Genomic DNA, 18,755 nt, shown 5'->3' on the forward strand with positions numbered 1-18,755 from the left:
CATGAAAAAGAGCTGGAGGACAGCAATATGATAGCAGCTGTTGTCTTTGGGGGGTAAGGTAATAGGACACTTCTAATATTCTTTATGCATATGTATTACTTTTACGATGGAAACAAATCTGATTTTTAAAATCTTACCTTGTGAGTATGATAAAATCTGCAGCTATCTAAAGCAGGTGAAAAATAATGACTTAGGAAAATGCCTATGATACAGAATTGAAAAAACAGCAACAGCAATGGAATATATAATCTCAGAGTAAGCATCATTTAAAAGAATAGTAGGAAATGCCCCAATATAGTAAGTGGTTGTTACTAATTACTAAAAAAAATTTTTTTAAATTTTATACCTTTCTCTATTTTCAGATTACAATTAGTCTTACCTTCAATGTGTTGGTCAGATGGGGAGTGTTATTTAAAAGGCCTCTTATTTGGTCTCCATTCCATGTGCTCCAGGCCCTATTCTCCGCTTGCAACCTAGAAAACTAATTCCTGGGGCTTCCCTGGTGGCGCAGTGGTTGAGAGTCTGCCTGCCAATGCAGGGGACACGGGTTCGAGCCCTGGTCTGGGAGGATCCCACATGCCGCGGAGCGACTAAGCCCGTGAGCCACAATTGCTGAGCCTGCGCGTCTGGAGCCTGTGCTCCGCAACGGGAGAGGCCACGATAGTGAGAGGCCTGCGCACCGCGATGAAGAGTGGCCCCCACTTGCCGCAACTAGAGAAAGCCCTCACACAGAAACGAAGACCCAACACAGCCATAAATAAATAAATAAATAAAATTTAAAAAAAAAAAAAAAAGAAAACTAATTCCTGGGTTCCCTGTAAGAGCTGCATCCCCAGTATTTCAGCTCAGGTTCCCCAAGGAGTTGACCCAGCTGGAATCACAAAGCTCCAGCGTTGACCCCTGCAGGAATCCTGGAGGTTCCCTAGAGCAGTGTAGTCCAGTGTAACTTTCTGTGATAATGAAGATCTGTATCCACAGTGTCCACTATGGTGACCCTCGGCTACACGTGGCTGGCCCTTGAAATGCGCCAGTGCAACCGAGAAAGTGGGTTTTAAGTTTGTTTCACTTTAACTGACGCTCAAGGAGCCACACGTGGCTAGTGGCTACCATATTGGAAAGCTCAGATCTAGAAGCCCTCACTTTACAGATTTACAAACTGAGACCAAAGAGAAGGGGGCTTGGCTTGGATCACAATGGCCCTTCCTCCCAAGGCTGGCGTACCACCATCAAGGTATTAGGCCTTAACGGGGTCCAGACTCAGCTTTGTGTTTCCAACTGGAATTTTGTTTCACATGTAAAGGTTAGTCCAAAAGAGTGGGCGACGGGGGGCACTTCTTGGCATCAGCTGCGGTGGTTCCTCCTGTGACATGCACTGGCCGTCATTTTCACAGCTAAGACGCCGGGCCAGGTCAGCATGCACATGCTCTGTAAGGCCCTGCTTGGCTGGCATGAAAAAATAAAACAAACTGGAGACACGGGAAAGGGCGTGGGATTTGGAGTCAGTTGGGCCTGGGTTTGAATCCCAGCTGGGCAATGAACTAATCGTATGACCCTTGGGCGGGTCACTTGACCTGCCTGGTCCCCAATTTCTCCACCTGTAAAAGAGACTCACAGAAGCCGGCCCAGAGGGTGGCGGTGGGTTTCCTGGCCATGCCCCTTCGTGAAACGCGGCCTTTGTTTCTGGGTTCCTAGGCCTGTATGAACTTCACCTCACCACCGATGGCCCTGCCACCACGGGGGCAGAGGTGACCATCACGGCCAGCCTGGTGGCTGATGACAATGGCAGCCTGGTCCTGCCCCCCAGCACCCGCCTTTACCGCTTCCGCTGGATTCACACCCCACTGCTGCTCACGGGGAAGACAGATGAGGCTTTCAGCTCCACCATCCGCGTCGTGGGGAACGTGCCCGGGGACTTCCCGGTCTCCGTCTGGGTCACCGCCGCCGACTGCGGGATGTGCCAGCCTGTGGCCAGGAGTCTCCTCGTCCTCCCCATTACAGGTGAGGACCTTTCCTACTTGATTTGTCTTCAGACTCTCGGTGCAGAGAAAACATCCAGCCTGGCTGGTAATCACATAAATGCAGATTAGACCCATGGTTCCTTCGCAGCTGTCAGTTGAGTTAACAAAGGATCAGAAAACGGTAATATGCACTGCTGGCAGGGCTGTGCTGAAATGGACACTTAAAGAACATATTGCTACTCGGGTGTAAATTAATACAACCCTTTGGAGAGCAGTTGATACATATGTATCAATGGTTATAAATTATTTTAGTCTTTGGCCTGTTCTTTCTCATTCTATCTCACTCTCTCTCCCTCTCTCCTTCTCTCTTTCTCTCTCTCTCTCTCCCCCTCCTCCTCCCTTCCTTCCTCCCTCCCTCCCTCCCCTCCCTTCTCTCTCTTTCCAAGAAGTCCCTGCTTTCTTGGAGTTTACAGTCTATTAAAGAACTTACCTTCAGGAAATAAACCTCCATTTGGGTAATGGTTTATGCACGAAGATGTTCATCACAGTTTTTATAATAACAGAAGAAAATAGAAACAAGCTAAGTATGCAACCATAAGGGGACTGGTTAAGTATACTGATATAATTTGTATAATGAATAATAATGACGTTTACAAAGAGTTTGTTGTAGCCTGGGGGAGTACTCATGGTTGTAAAATTTTAAAAATCAAAACAAAATTCTATAACCAATTTGATCAACTGTGTTTAACATGTGTATACCTTAAATATGTACACACGTATACTTTGCAGTTCTTCAAAACATCAACAATGCTTGTGTTTGCGTGATAGGCAGTTTCTTTTCTTTTCATTCCACTTTTCAGCAATTTCCAAATGAGCTTTATTGAGCACACCTCACTTTCTGCTTAAAGAATCAGCTTTTAATTTTTTTTTTTTAGAGGAGGCAGCACGGAATGGTGTTCCTCACCCAGCCCCGCACGTGGGGTGTGGACCTGCGGTCAGTAGAACACCCAGCCCAGCACATGGGGTGTGGACCTGCGGTCACTAGAACACCCAGCCCCGCACGTGGGGTGTGGACCTGCGGTCACTAGAACACCCAGCCCCGCACGTGGGGTGTGGACCTGCGGTCAGTAGAACACCCAGCCCAGCACGTGGGGTGTGGACCTGCGGTCAGTAGAACACCCAGCCCCGCACGTGGGGTGTGGACCTGCGGTCAGTAGAACACCCAGCCCCGCACGTGGGCTGTGGACCTGCGGTCAGTAGAACACCCAGCCCCGCACGTGGGGTGTGGACCTGCGGTCAGTAGAACACCCAGCCCCGCACGTGGGGTGTGGACCTGCGGTCAGTAGAACACCCAGCCCCGCACGTGGGGTGTGGACCTGCGGTCAGTAGAACACCCAGCCCAGCACGTGGGGTGTGGACCTGCGGTCAGTAGAACACCCAGCCCCGCACGTGGGGTGTGGACCTGCGGTCAGTAGAACACCCAGCCCAGCACGTGGGCTGTGGACCTGCGGTCAGTAGAACACCCAGCCCAGCACGCGGGCTGTGGACCTGCGGTCAGTAGAACTGCTCCTTTTTTCTAGGCTCATCTAATACTTTGAAATATTTCCCAAGAGTTGCTTTCAAAGCCTGTGCATTTCCTTCTGGTCCTGGGCATCTTTTGTGCCAGAAAGTTCAGGGTCCTGGTGAAAGGGGTGCAGGAGCAGAGCTATGCATGTAACACATGAAGTGAGTCTTCACCAGCGTCCACGGAGGGGACATATGCCTCTGTGTTCGGTGACCTGCAGGGTCCCCTCTTGCCACCACCTGGCTGTGACAGCCAGGAGGTCGGGTCGGGGAGAGGCTGCCCTGCCAACTGGCACGTGGCTCTGCCCTCCTCCACTTCAGTGGACTCACCCTCCCGTGGTCTCTGTCCCAGAGTTCCTCGTGGGGAACCTCGTTGTCACCCAGAACACCTCCCTGCCCTGGCCCAGCTCCTACCTCACCAAGACAGTCCTTAAAGTTTCCTTCCTCCTCCACGACCCCAGCAACTTCTTCAAGACCGCCTCGTTTCTCTACAGCTGGGACTTCGGAGACGGGTATGTCCTTACCCCCCTTGACGCCCCAAAGTCTTGGCTCATGGCTGGTGGCCCTGTCATCCCAGGCGGAGTGCCCTGTACTCTCCCATCTTCACCTGCTCACTCTCTCTCACTCCAAACATGCCTTGTACACCTGCTCTGTGCCAAGCTCGGGGTCCACGGGGACCAGTGTGAGTCAGTCATGGGACCTGCCTTCAAGGTGCCTGCAACCTAGTAGAGGGGTCATTGGTGCCCAAAACAGTCCTTTAAGGCAGGTCAAGGTAGGTAGGATTTTTCTCTGTTTGACTCTGGAGGGACCTGGCCAGCCAATGACACACGCTATTATACGCACATGGTAGAATTCAGGTGTTCCAACTTCATTCTCCTAACACCTCCTCTCCAGACAAGCCAATTAGGGGAGGCAGGTCGGGAAGTGGGGGTCGGTCAGGCATATCTGGAAATGGGCAAGATCCTGTGTGAAGAAAACTACAGAGCTACTGAGAAGTAGCAAAGATTTGTTTTTTTTTAATTTGTTTCATTGAAGTATAGTTAATTTACAATGTTGTGTTAATTTCTGCTGTACAGCAAAGTGATTCAGCTACGTACATATATACATATATATATTCATTTTCATATTCTTTTCCATTATGGTTTATCACAGGATACTGAATATAGTTCCCTGTGCTATACAGTAGGACCTTGTTGTTTATCCATTCTATATATAATAGTTTGCATCTGCTAATCCCAAACTCCCAATCCATCCCTCTCCCACCCACAGAAGTAGAAAAGATTTGAGTAACTGGGTATGTACACCATGTCTGGGATGGTGAGTCTTAATATTGTAAAGATGTCCGTTTCCCCCCAGTTATTCTTTAAGTTTAATGCAAACCCAATAAAAATCCCAATAAGAATAATTTTTGGAACATGACAAAGATTTTACAGTTCGTCTAAATTTTGTGTATAAATATACAGTTTTACACATATGTGCACATACATATATACATATACGTCACATATACACATAATGTATATACATACATATATACATACTTGTATACAAATACACATACACGCTTATATATATATGTATATATATGGTTTTATAACGTAAAGAATATTTGTCTCAAACCAGGGGACAGCCTCCGTATTTATTAGGGGCATTTATTTTCACGTTAAAGAAAGTTATATTCACTATTTCTTTCTCCTTTTTTTTTTCTTTGGCTGCGCTGCAGCCTGCAGGATCTTAGTTCCCTGATCAGGGATCGAACCCAGGCCCTTGGCAGTGAAAACGCGGAGTCCCAACCACTGGACCACCAGGGAATTCCCTATTCACGATTTCTATTGCAATTGAACATTTTTGACTAGGTGATGAAATAAAATAAGAAAAAGAAATGAAATATAAATGTTGTAAAGGAGGAGACAAAAGTCATTGTACACAGATGACAGTACTGTTTACCTGGAAAACACAAAAGACTCAACTGAAAAATCTTAGAACTAAAAAGATTTTAGTAATGTGGCTGGTTACAAAACAAAGATTCTTAGCTTCTCCATATAATGGCAGTCGAAAAAATCTTTCATAGTATTTATAAAAACGGAGAGAATAAACTTAGCCTAAAATTGTAGGATTTATGTGAATAAAATCACAGATTGTACTGAGAACCTTAAAAAGACTTGAAAAATGATGAGAGAATGTCTCAATATTGTAAGAAGAAAGAGAAATGATCAGAAAAGCAGAATGATGATGAATGGTGATCGGGAAAGGGGCTAGAAATACATACATAAACGTATTCAGAAAGCTGCAAATAATTTTCAGCACGAAAAGGCAGCTCAATGGAACAGAATAGAAAAAGCAGAAAAAAAACACTAAGTTTATATATACATGTAGTGTATGATAACAATGTTATTTCCAGCCAGTGCATAAGGATAGATTGTTTGATAAATGATACTAGGGTAGCTGGTTAACTGTTTGGGAGAAAAATAATCGAATCCCTAACAAAAGCTATTCCAGATAGATTTAAAATAGTAAACATAATGAACCAGGACTAGATTGGAATGTAGATGATCCCCTGAGATTGGGTAGTTTGGCAGTGGGGAAGGCATCTCTGTAAATAAAAGGCAGAAACTAGAATGGAAAAAATGCTAAATTTGGCATCATCAGATTTAAAATTTGAAATGAAAGAAGTAAATCAAACCAAAAGATAAAGGTTAAACTGGGAGAAAATATTTGGAAGATATGTAATAGGTAAATGTTTGATAAACTTCATATATAAAGAGCATCAACAAATCAACAAAAATATTTTATTGTTACTAGAATTCCTTTTGAAGTGATTCAGGTAATTGTAGGGAAAAAGCCTGATGTTACACACTAATATGTTATATCATAACCTGTGGTGGAGGTATGACTCTTCCTGTTTTTCAGATGAGAAAAGTTAAGGCTTAGAGTTAGGTAGATAGGAAATCTGGAGCTGAGATTTAAAGCCAGGTGTGTCTTAACTCCAAAGTTCATACTTCTCCCCTCCCCAGATTGTCCTTGTCTAACACGCAGCCTTTCCCAGTTTCCTGGCTCGGGGTGCAGAGCACTTCCTGGCAAGTGACAGGCACCTGTTGCCAGGAGTTCTCCTACCTGTAACTTACAAATACAAAGACAACCAGCAGCCACTCTACCAGGTACAGCTGACCTCATGCCCTGGCTGGCTCTGGGGACTGATGCTGGGATGACGTTTTTGCTTGCAAGGCATTGGTCTGAATGTGTCACTGTACAACCACTCTAAGAGGGCACGTGAGTCACTTCTGTCCTCTCCTCCCTGTCACCTTATAGCACCCAGATGGTGACCAAAGACGCTACGGTCTATTATAACTATTCCATCGTTGGATCCTTCACTGTGAAGGTCAAGGTCGTGGCGGAGTGGGAGCAGGTAACACCGGACGTTGGGAAGGGCTTTCTGCAGAAGACGGGTGACTTCTCTGCCTCGCTGAAGCTGCAGGGTGAGTCTCTGGGGGTTGGTGTGGGTTGAGCGTTTGGCCCATCAGGGAGCCCTGGGTACCACTCCTTCCAGGGCTGGGTCACTTGCAGATCAGAGTGGCTCCAACTGGGCACTGGGCTGAGCTCGGATGCACAGCCTCTCTTCTGTTCCCCTGGCAGCCCTCTGAGCGGGTCTGTCATTCCCCGTTTCCAAGGGGGCACTGCAGGCCATGGAGGAGGTCAGGCGGCCACCAGGTGGCAGAGCCCAGACACTGCTGTGATTTGGTAAATCCCCATCACTCCTCGTTCCCGGCTACATCTGCCTCCCGTCAAGGACCGTCCTGTCGGGGCTGGGACAGCCTCAGTCGGCTGCACAGGGAGGGAACAGCCAGACTTCCCTCTCCCGGCTTTGGCAAGAGGGGGTGCTGGGACAGCTGCAGCAGATTTCTTGGTCGTGCTAATGGGGTGCTGCTTCCCCCACCCCGCACACGGCACAGATGATGCGGGGAGGAGGTGGTACCCTAAGTCAGCCCCAGGTCCTGCTCACCAGGGCCCTGCTTGCTTCCTCCGCTCCGTCACTCTAAGCTGGCTCCTCCAGTACCTGCTGCTGACAGGGACGTGGGACCCGGGTATGCCCTGGATGTGACCCACCTGCCCTTGGGGAGGGCCAAGAGGAGGACGGGGTGGTGGTCACACAGCCTCGGGACTCCGCGAGCCCTGATACAGCTGTCGTCGGCCACCAGATATAATGAGGTCTTCTCTGCCTTTCAGAAACCCTTCGAGGCATCCAGGTCTTGGGGCCTACCCTAATTCAGACCTTCCAAAGGATGATAGTGACCTTGAACTTCCTGGGGAGGTGAGTGAAGCCCAGAGCACACTGTGCATGACCTGTGGTCCTGCCCGTACTCCCCCTTCAGAGGCTCCTGACCTTGCTCCGTCCCTGAGGGGCCCCAAGTTAAGGAGCTCACGGCGGGATGATGCCACCCTTGACTGTGCCATGGGAGAGTCACGGGCATGGCTGCATTCTCAGGGTCCAGCGGAGGGAGCACTGGCCTTTGGGGGCTGTCTGCAACATGGGCATCAAGGCAAAGGCGGGTGAGGGACCACTCCTGTGGAAAGACTTCCGTATGTGACTTGGGCCTGCTTTCCAGCCCCCTGGAAAGCAGGCCATCTTGGGTAGAACCTGGCTCAGCTCCTGCCAAGAACACCGTCAGGCTGAGTTTGTAGTAAGTGATGAGATGGGGAGATGCTGGGTGTGTTCTCCCCACAAGGGAGCCCCTCTCTGTGGCCACTGGGATGGACGGGGCTGCAGAAAAATAGTGGTCAGGGCCCAGCCCTCCAAGGACTCTAGTGGGGAAGACCAACCCCGCCCATCCCCCGACAAGGGGAGACGTCAGGGGGAAATAAGGCTAGACCGGGAGGGGGCAAAGCAGCCAAGGAAGGAGGAAGACAAGCCAAGGGGCTGGAGGTGGCTCCGGAAGCTTTCAGGGGGCTTTGGAGATAAGAGCTCAGTACTTAGAGAGCAGAAGGGGAAACTACTTGTGCTTGGTAGACCTGATCATTGAAGTGGCATGAGTGTGTGTTTTACTCTGGTCTAGGTCGTGTGAGATAGGAATGCTCACTTGGAATTCTTTATATGGACCTGCATTTTCCAGATTCTGAGCCTGTGCTGTGGCAGGTGGATAGCTGGGAATGCCCTCACCCCTTCAAACCTGTCAAAAGCCAACTCATCCTTTTAGGGCCTACCCAAATGCCACCTCCTCCAGGAAGCCTTCCCTGACTTCCTCGTTAAGAACACGCTCCTCCGCCCCCTGTGCTTCCACAGCACACCAAGTGTGTCACTGGGGCACTCATTCTGCCTCCTCCAGCAGTCTGTGCACGTCCCTGTTTGCCTCACTGACCCCCTCGGAGTCCCGAGCCATCTCTTATGTACCGTTGTGTTCCCTGGAGGCCAGAGAAGCTGGGTGTTCTGTCCTGGAAAGGACACTGAAGTTCATGACTGCCTGGGCTTTCTTGGACTTAGTCTATGCTCACACTCCTTGCTGAGCCATCGCTAAAAAAATGCCCCCATTTCCCTGCAGCCCCCCTCTGAACGTGTGCTGGCGTCTTAAGCCCGAGTGCCTCCCGCTGGGGGAAGGGGAATGCCACCCTGTGTCAGTGGGCAGCACGGCTTACAACCTGACCCACATCTTCAGGGATCCTGGGGACTACTGCTTCAGCATCCAGGCCGAGAACATTATCAGCAAGACGCATCAGTACCACAAGATCCAGGTGTGGCCCTCCAGTAAGTGACACTTCGCCCCTGCTCCTACAAAGGCAGCAAAAACCAGTCAACCCTGCCACCACTGCCAGTGTGCTGCCACCAGCCAGCTCCCCCGACAGCCATCAACAACCAGTCCCAGCAACACTAGCATCGTCAATAACCCTACTGTCCCCAACCAACACCACTGACTGACCACCCACAGCACTAGTACCAAACTCTGTAGTGCCATCAACAACTGCTCTGGCCCCCACTACCAGAACCCCTCAGTTCCACCACCACCACCCTCCACACCAACACCACTAGCAGTAACAACAGACAGCTCAGCTACTGCCAGCTAACTTGCCCAGCACCACTGCCACCATCACCACATGCTACAGACAGTTCTTCTAGCATCTTCAAGAGCCAGAGACGGCGCTGCCATTGCGACCACCCTTACCACCATCAGCACTGCCGTTAACACCCCTGCCACCAGCCCCTGCACCGACCATTTGGACTGACACCATCCACACCGTGCTGCCCCAGCTTCAGCTCTCTTGTTGCCACCGCCACTGACAGTGGTCAGTGTCCCTCCATACGTTAAGCACTGCCACACTTGTCCCCAACACGAACCCTCTCTCCTTCACTGCTGTCACCGCCACCCCATCACCTCCATGCAGGCGCTGTTGCTGCCACTAAAACAAGCATCTCCAACGGTGACTGTGCTGGACTCACAGGGCTGTTGTGAGTCTCCCAGGGAGGGTGAGCAGCTCAGAAAGTGTGCAGTACAGTCTCTCTCGTTCATAAGGGTGCCCAACCGTCGCCCCTGGAATACCCTTTCCCAAACACATCATGAGGTCCCGCCACGGGCTTACAGCCACAGGATTGGCTGATGACAGCATCAGGTCCTACCCTTCATTTCCGGGGGGGTGGCCTGTTCTGTGACCCCAGAAAAGAACTTTCTTACGTAGAGGAGAAAGTAGGATCCCAGAACCCTAGGGATGGTCTTTCAGATGCCCAGCCAGGTTCCATGCCATACAGAACAAAAGGGGACACCCTGCCAGCCTCACTCATCCCCAAGGTTGGCCCTGGAAGTGCACCAGGTGCTGTCACTGCCCCCTCCAGTCTTCTAGTCCCTCTGAGACCTTGAGCAGACACCACTCTCCGCTCCTGGCCCCGGCTGATGTTGTGGGCCAGGCAGACTCTGTGACCTGTTGACATCATCAGCGGCCTTGGGCCCCACCTCCCCCAATATCTCCTGGGCACTGAGTGTCTGGGATCCCCCTGAATTCTACAGAGAAAGACAGCACTACAGGTAATCAATGCTGCCTTTTCTTGGGAGACAGATCCTCATGGCGTATGGTAGTGGCTCTACCAGGAGGAGGTTGGGGGAGGAGTGAGAAGGAACCCACACTTGCTGATCGCCTGCCTTGCACCTGCCTCACCTGGTTGCATTCCCGTGGCAGCCTTGTGGGTCAGTATTGCCATCAGGTCACTGGTCAGAACGAGGATTCGAACCCAAGACCCCCTGGGCTCTTCCTGCTCTGCCATGCTGCTTCTTGGTAACAGGATAAGGGAGTGAGCCCAGAGCTGCCAGAGGTCACAGGGCTGTTTGGGTGTCCTCACAACTTGGCTTCCCTTCCCCAGTGCAAGTCACCCAAGAGAGACCAAGGGGGAAGCTGCTAGGTCTTTCATGGCATAGGCTCGGAAGTTGTACATCATCACTCTGTCTTATGCTGCTCATTGGGAGCAAGTCACTATAAGTCCAGCCCACACTCTGGTGGGAAATTTAGTTGCACCCCTTGAAAGTCACTATCAAGTAAAACTTTAAAACCCTCACATACTCCAGCTTGGTTTTTGTGAAATCCTGGATTTGCCTACTGGTGTTGCCTAGTTGGGATGCATGAACACAAGGAGGAAAAAAGCTCTGCTGGGCTTTGTTCTCTCCCCTGTGTCATCTCCTCCTGAAGGCTAGTATTCAGCACCAACTACCCAGGCTCGTGACTTCACCCTGTCTCACTCCCAGGCATCCAGCCTGCTGTCTTTGCTTTCCCGTGTGCCACACTTATCACCATGATGCTGGCCTTCATCATGTACATGACCCTGCGGAATGCCGCTCATCAGAAGGACATGGTGGAGGTGGGTGCTTGGTGGGGTGGGGGCTGGACTCCTGGGCCCTGACAGGAGAGGATATGTGGAGAGGGCAGGGGGGCCAGACCAGGGAGCCTGGAGGTGGTCTGGATGTCAGAGCAAGGTCCTGAGGCTGGGGGGTGATGTGCCCAAGAGGCATCCATAGATGGGGCCCGATTGATGATTTAGCTGCTTGCCAATGTGACTTACCTCCTTCTATGCTCGCCCTTTGCTTGGCAGCCATGCCCATGAGCTGGTAAGGGAGAGGGCAACCGAAAGCAGGAAAGACCCAGAGAGCAGAAAAGCCAAAGGCACAGGGAAGTGCTACGTGGCTCCAGAAAGGTGTTTCTGTGCACACTGCCAGCAGGCAGCTGAGCTCGTGAGGCCACCTAATGGGACTCCCAGTGGGTGGGCGGGTGATTGACCAGTGGGGTTTTGTTCACCATAGGTGGCTGATTTTGACTTTTCCCCCATGTCTGACAAGAACCCGGAGCCGCCCACTGGGGTCAGGTGCTGCTGCCAGATGTGCTGTGGGCCCTTCTTGCTGGAGACGCCATCCGAGTACCTGGAAGTTGTCCGCGAGAACCACGGGCTGCTGCCGCCCCTCTACAAGTCTGTCAAAACTTACACAGTGTGAGCGCCACCCCCCGACCCGGTTTCAGCGTTAACTGACTGCTGACTGGGAGTTTCGGTCAGGGGCGGGCAGGGTGGTGCACACTGCCCAGCAGGAGGGGTTCATGTGTGCAGGGCTGTCCACCCTGGACGGCCATCCATTTGTACAGTCCAGCTGCCTCCACAAGCCCCCTTCCATCACACCCCCTAGCCATCCATCCATCCATCTATACAGTTGTAAGCCCCTCTCAGTCAGTCCCACTCCTTGCCTTTGAAGAGGCCCCAAGTGGGACTGCAACACCAGACGTGGTCCTTGTTCTCTCCTAGGTGTGCCTGGCAACTCCTCGTCCACTCCTCCCCTATTGGCAGATTTGCTGTCTATCTGGGGTTCACAGTTCCCTCCCCCAGGCAGCCCTGCCCAGGTCAGAGAGCTGGAAGGAAGGTCACAAATGGATAATTTAAGGCTACATCACAAAAGGTCATACATACAGAGACAAGCGTGCACACACGTCACACAGACATTTCAGATGATTTCCTCTGTATCAATTAGTTGGTTGCTGGGATGTACCCTGAGTCAGCACTAAAATGAAATCTGACCTTTCCCACATGGCCCTGACAGCTCCTGGGCCTGGCTCCTCCCTTTGTGCGCTGTCCCTGTGGCTACTGGGTCCCTTTCTAAGGACACCCTGTTCCCTCTCTGCTTGCTGGGGGTTGGCTGGGGGCAGGGCTAATGCTTTGTGAGTGCAAAGTGCTTTATAAATAGCACCTTCTTTTATTGAGTCCATGTTAAACTTTCATTGAGGAAAAGGCTTTGCAGCAAAAGAAGAGTCAAGCCACGGGGACTTGGGGACTTGGGTACCCGGAGGGGGAAGGGACAGTGTTCTTGCCCCCCCAGCTGCTCCCAGGGTGGCCTTGAGAAGGAAGAGGCAGGACTGGATGGAACCCGGGGTGGGGGACCAGCCCACTCCTCTTTCTTTGTTGGCCCAGCAGCCTGGGGGAGGCAGAGGATGTGCAGAGAGTGTGTTATGGGTGCAGAGGGAGACCACAATTAGGCCCCCATCGAACTGCGCAGGATTAGGGAGCAACCTGGGCCTGCCTGGGGAGGGGAGGCAGGGCCGTGGGGGCTGAGCTTTGTTGCTGTAATCGTTTGCTCTCAGACTTTGTGCTGAAAACAGCATTCCCACTGTTGTGCAGCTCATACTCATGAAATACTGCCATTATTGCCGAATAAAGCTTGTGTGCTCTGAGTATAGCCAAGCATATGCCAGGTGGCCAGAGTCTCTTTCTTTTCCGTGCATGGATGTTTGGGCCTTGCAAGCAGCAAGAGCATTTCTTGGATGCAGCAGGACGTCCCCGTCGTGTTCTCTGGCAAGTGCACTGGACGGAGCCGCTGGCTACGACCTCAGGTCTGGGTCAGTGGTTTGGACCAGTGGTTCTCAAACTGCCTGTTAGGCTGCATCACAGACAATCTGGCTCCTGAGGGCCTCCCGGAAGTGGGTCCAGGCGCCCCAGGTGACTCCAATGTGCAGCCAAGTCTGAGACTCTGGGGTGGACTCTTGATCAGAGGGGGATGTAGGGCACACCTGGGAACTTGGAAATGCAGATCCCTGGGCCCCATGCCACACGTGAATCAGCTCCCGGGGAGGGGGCAGCCCTGGTGCATCAAGTGTGAGAACCTCCCATCGCCAGCAGGGCTTCTTGAACTTGGACGTGATGAGAATCACTGGAGGTCTTGTTAAATGACATATTTTCATGCAGGGTGTCTGGAAGGGGCCCTGGGATTCTGCATTTCTAACAAGATTCCGGATGCTGCTGGTCCCAGGACCTCACTTCGAGTTGCAAAGCTCTGAGTCTACACCCTTCCTGAGCTCTTTTTCTTCTATAAGAGGTTCAGGATTTTTTCTTAATTGCCTCTGCTCTCCTGTCGCCCCCACGACCCAGCACCCAGCGGGTGTGCCCCAAGATTTGAGGAGCTGGACATAGGTGTGCATAGACCCTGACCCCACCCCTGCTGTGCCACCCTGGAGGCCCCACTTTCAATGTGCAAAGTCATTTAGGGAACTTTCCTGGACTTCAGCATCGCTGGCACGTGGGGTGGGTACTGCCACACACACCTTTCCTCTGGTCGCCCACCCAGGGGTCAGCTATGTCATGGTTCAGGGCGGGAAGGAACCTGGGTGTAGCAGGGCACCCTCATGCCCTGGATAACTGGTTAGAGGATCAAATGAAACCTTGAGTTACTTTAAAGTATTCTTAATAGACAAGGACAGAAATCATTTTAGAACCACTTCCTGCTGGCAGAATACACAGCTCCCCATCTCCGCATGCCTTCAAGAGAACCAGGATAAAAAAATCTCAACTCACCCAGAGGAATTTAGAAGTGGTGTTTCATGCTGTAAAGGGAGCTACATCTCTGCAAAAATGGGGGTAATCAGGTGTTTGTCTCACGGAAGTTAAAAAAAATTAAAAAAAAAACAAAAACAAATCGTCAGCCACATTTAAGAGGTTGGGTAGAAAGAACACTTGGGATAAAAAAACCCCCAAAAACCTGCGAGCTGGAGAGGGAAGCTCACTTTGCCAAGCAGAGGCACCAGCTGCAATGCAATTCAGCAGAATATTTGACTTGCAAAACTTGGGAGCACGCAGGCTGCTGGGCCGTCGGCTGGGTCAGGCAGCAGTCAGGCACTTCCAGGCTCCCTCCTAACCCCGGGCAAGGACACCTTCCAGGGCCGTGCTCACTGATTTGCTAGGCTGTCTGGAACGTTCCTCTGGAGGATTGCAGGAGGTTTCCAGAGCTGTAGCCCAGGTGAGGAGCCTGTGGGGAACTCACTGTGTTTCCTTACCAGCCCCTGGTCACTGGCCCATTCCAGGCCTGTAGCAGCGAGTGTCCAGCTCTGTCCAGCGCAGCTACATCTCACCTGAGCGTCCTTAGAAGCACTGTCATGATTCTCATTAGCCTGCCCCCCACCCACACCCCAGGCCCAGACGGCAGGAGGGCTGGGCAGCTGCTCCCACCAGCCTACAGTTCCAGGCGGGACCAGATTGTTGCCGATGAGAGGCTGTGGGTTCCCATGACCACAGGGTGTCAGGAGCAGAATCAATTGAATGTATTTTTGCCGGTACCTGATAAGAGCCATGTTTTCCTTTAAGAAGCCCATCACCCTGGACAGACTCGGGTGTCTTGGAAGGGTTCTGAGGGTTTAAGCCCGACAGGATTAAAGTGGGTGTCCAAGGAAACGTACATGAACTCACCTATACTGGGTTGAATAGTGACTCCCCCTAAATTCATGTCCACCCAGAACATGTGAATGGGACCTTATGTGGAAATAGAGTCTTTACAGATGTGATCAAATTAAGATGAGGTCATACTGGAATAGGGTGGGCCCTAAATTCGACGATTGGTGTCCTTATAAACAGAGAAGAGACACAGACAGGCCATGTGATGGACCCAGAGGTTAGAGAGATGCATCTACAAACTAAGGAATGCCAAGGATTGCTGGCCACCCCGGAAGCTGGAAGAGGCTCGGAGCAGATTGCTGTGTATTGGTATGCTCCTGCTGCCAGCACAGAGTATCACAGTCTGGGTGGATTAAACAACAGAAATAAATTTTCTCACAGTTCTAGAGGCTGGAAGTCACAGATCAAGGTGTTGGCAGGGTCGGTTTGGTTCCTTCTGAGGCCTCCCTCCTTGGTGTGTAGACGGCCATCTTCTCCCTGTGTCCTCACCTGGTCATCCCTCTGTGTGGGTCTGTGTCCTAATTTCTTCTTCCTATGAGGACACCAGTCAGATTGGAGTAGGCCCACGCCAATGACCTCGTCTTAACTTAATTACCTCTTAAAAGGTCTTATCTCCAAATTCAGCCACATTCCGAAGTGCTGGGGGTTAGGACTTCAACTGATGAATTCTGGAAGGTCACAATTCAACCCATAACACCTTGATTTCAGACTTCTGGCCTCCAGAACTGGGAGGGAAGAGATTTCTGTTGTTTTAAGCCGCCCAGTTTGTGGTATTTATTTCCGCCGCGCCAGGAAGCGAATACACTTTGCAACGTCTATTCTGGCAGCTCTCTCAGACTCTGCATCCATCCAACAGGAAGTCCTTCAAAACAGATCCAGAATCCAACCACTTCTCCCTGTTTCCGCGGTGCCCCCCTCCCTGGCGGGGCCATCCCCATCCTGTTGGCTTCCACTACTCCTCATCTCACCCCAGGTGTGTTCTCAGACCCACATGAAGTCCATGTCCTCCTCTACCCAAACCCTTCAATGTCTCCCAGCTCAGGGTCCTTCCAGGGGCCTTCAAGGCCCACACGACCTGGCCCTCTGACCTCACTTGCCTCATCCCCTGATGCTTACTCCTCCGGCTTTGTCTTCCTCAGGGCTTCCCTAGGGCTGTTCCCCCTGCTGGGAGCTTTTCCCTACACATGCCTGGGGCTCCCTCCTTGCCTCCTTCACATCTGCTCCAAGGTCACCTGCTCAGTGAGACCGACCCTGACACCCCCCACCTCCCGTACCCTACGTCCCTTACCCCCAAGAGCACTGATCATTTGCTAACATACTATTAATTTTACTAATTTATTTATTTACTCTGCCTCCCTCCATAAAATAAAAACTCCAGGAATGAAGGGACTTTGCCTACTGTGTCCAATATTTCTATTTCCAGCACCTAGCATAATGCCTGGCACATAGTAGGTGCTCATTAAATATTATCGAGGAAAGGAGGAAGGGAGGAGAAATGCCACTTCCCCATTCAAATGTATGGCCTGGCAATGTCTAGGATTTAGGAGAGGTGTGGGAGGCATGCAGTCTTAGCCGGAGGTAACTCCTGGAGGAGACAGTATGTCTCTCACAAAAAGCAAAGCCCTTACTCTTGACTTGGAATGCACTCTTTTTCCCAGGCCTGAGGAGTGTAAAAGAGATTAGCAAAGCTATCTCAAGCCAGCAGACCTCAGGGCACTGAGAGTCCTGGTTGTTCCCCATGGCTGGGGGCTGTGTGTGCGCCTGGTTAAGGGAAGATAATGTTCAAGGATAGTTGTTGTAAACTTGTTGAGGTCCTGGTAGTGACTGAACTGAGACGATAAGCAATTCCACGGGAATATTGTCTAATAATGAGCTCCTCTTCTGTCTATATAAGATTCAGTAAATTCTAAATAAAGTGCCTTGCAACCATCAGTTGTCTTGGTCCTTCTGACCCCATACTCACGGTGCTATTCAGTCCCTTACCTCTCTCCATCGGGACCTGGAAGACCCCCTGCGGTGGCTGGACCATCGCAGAGAGGAAAGAGAAAATGCTGAGGAAAGGACTCAGTGTCTCCCCAGATTCTCCAGAAGGACAAATGGCCGGGAAGCCCTGGTTTGGGCCATGTGGTGATGTCCAGGCGACAGGATGCTGAGGCCTCTGCACCTGTATCCTGGAGAGAAGGACCACTGTCTGGGGGTGTCCTTCCCTGCCCGGAGGACCTGAAGCTGCCCCAAGGTGTGATGGCATTTCGGAAACCAGCTCTGGAGCTTGTTCATCATCAGGGTGGGAAGCGCCTGGCTGTCTTCTGAGGATGACACCTCATTCCGTGTTGGGGGATGGGGATCAGAGGGTAGGGGGGAGCCAGGCCGTGGAGGGTACAGCAGGGGCCGCAGGAGCAAGCAGGGTGGGAACCTGGCTAAGGGGCTGAGGAGGAACTGGGGCCACCAGGCAGGATCCGGGCCAGGGGCTCTCAACCTGGGGTGCCCGACCCCCAAGGGATCCATGGAGAGAACTCATGAACTTGGATGGGAGAAATGACATCTCCATTGTTACAAACCTTTAATCCAATCGAGGTATTTCCTTCCACCATAGTGGCCCCAAATGGCAGTGTGGTCAGCAGTTCATGTGACTTTGCCATCAGTAACAATCAAAAATATGTTCACATCACATTCCAACTGTGAATCTCTCAAAATGTCATTTGTGCTGATCATGTCTTCAAAATTACCGCTGCTATTAGACTTGCTTTTGGATCTTATTTCACTAAGCACATATATTACAATTGCTATTTTGATAACTGGTTTCCTTTGAAATCCTATTATTTAATATTATGCTTTCAAAACCATTATTCTGATGGCTTGATCTGACTGGAGGGGGCTCATGGTACCAAGAAGGCTATAAGGCCCCTGTAGCTGTTCTCTGGGGAGATCCTCAGGGGCACAGGGGTGACAGGGGACTTTGTTTTCTTTGGGCCAGAGGGAAGGATCCTTCCCTGGGTATCTGACCCAGGAGACCAGGTGCCAGGTCCCCACAGGCCTGCAGTGCTCAGTGCAACCAGCAGGTGGCAGCCCCGCTCAGCCATGCTCCTGCAGTTTCCTCCTCCTAGTGCAGGCTGTGGGCACCACAAGAATACAGGGGACACGGAGAGCGTGGGTCCTGGCAGCTGTGGCACCCACAGACGCACACACCTGTGCACACGCCACATGCATATGCACGCTCACACTGACAGCTGGAGGAGCTTACCTGGGAATCAGCTTCCAGAACATCCTGGCCCTTCCAGGACAGAAGGCATTCCCAGGATCCTTGCCTTGGGAAGTCCTTTCAGAAGAGGGGACCCCCTTTGTTCTTCCTCATCTTTTCCTTCCCTAATGTCTTTTCTGAGGCGTCCACAGGTCAGCACAAGCCAATAACTCCAGCCACAAAAATAATCTAGTTGCAGCCAAGGTAGGGAGTGGGGGGAAGAAGTGGAGATCTGAGTTCTGGCCTGGCTCCCAGACCCTGGGCAAGTGACTTAATCTGTCCAAGCTCTAGTTTCTTTGTGTTGCACAATTTGTATAAAGAGTGA

The 18,755-nt window shown here is 51.3% G+C and overlaps 1 protein-coding gene across 1 annotated transcript; it reads left to right on the forward strand.

Annotated features, from left to right (window-relative positions):
• Positions 1-986: 986 nt before the first annotated feature.
• TMEM130 (transmembrane protein 130) lies at positions 987-13,193 on the forward strand. The gene is made up of 8 exons (XM_068524801.1): positions 987-1,044; positions 1,693-1,998; positions 3,874-4,033; positions 6,831-6,997; positions 7,746-7,830; positions 9,056-9,258; positions 11,240-11,352; positions 11,792-13,193. The coding sequence occupies exons 1-8, from the start codon at positions 987-989 to the stop codon at positions 11,978-11,980; spliced, it is 1,281 nt and encodes a 426-aa protein (XP_068380902.1). The 3' UTR covers positions 11,981-13,193.
• The last annotated feature ends 5,562 nt before the right edge of the window (positions 13,194-18,755 follow it).

This window comes from Eschrichtius robustus, chromosome 16 (assembly GCF_028021215.1).
Source record: "Eschrichtius robustus isolate mEscRob2 chromosome 16, mEscRob2.pri, whole genome shotgun sequence".
Classification (NCBI taxonomy): Eukaryota; Metazoa; Chordata; class Mammalia; order Artiodactyla; family Eschrichtiidae; genus Eschrichtius; species Eschrichtius robustus.

Coding starts and splice junctions, on each gene's coding strand:
- TMEM130 (XM_068524801.1), top strand. CDS start 987: ATGGTGACCCTCGGCTACACGTGGCTGGCCCTTGAAATGCGCCAGTGC. Junction 1,999..3,873: donor CCTCGTCCTCCCCATTACAG/GTGAGGACCTTT, acceptor TCTCTGTCCCAG/AGTTCCTCGTGGGGAACCTC. Junction 6,998..7,745: donor TGCCTCGCTGAAGCTGCAGG/GTGAGTCTCTGG, acceptor TCTGCCTTTCAG/AAACCCTTCGAGGCATCCAG.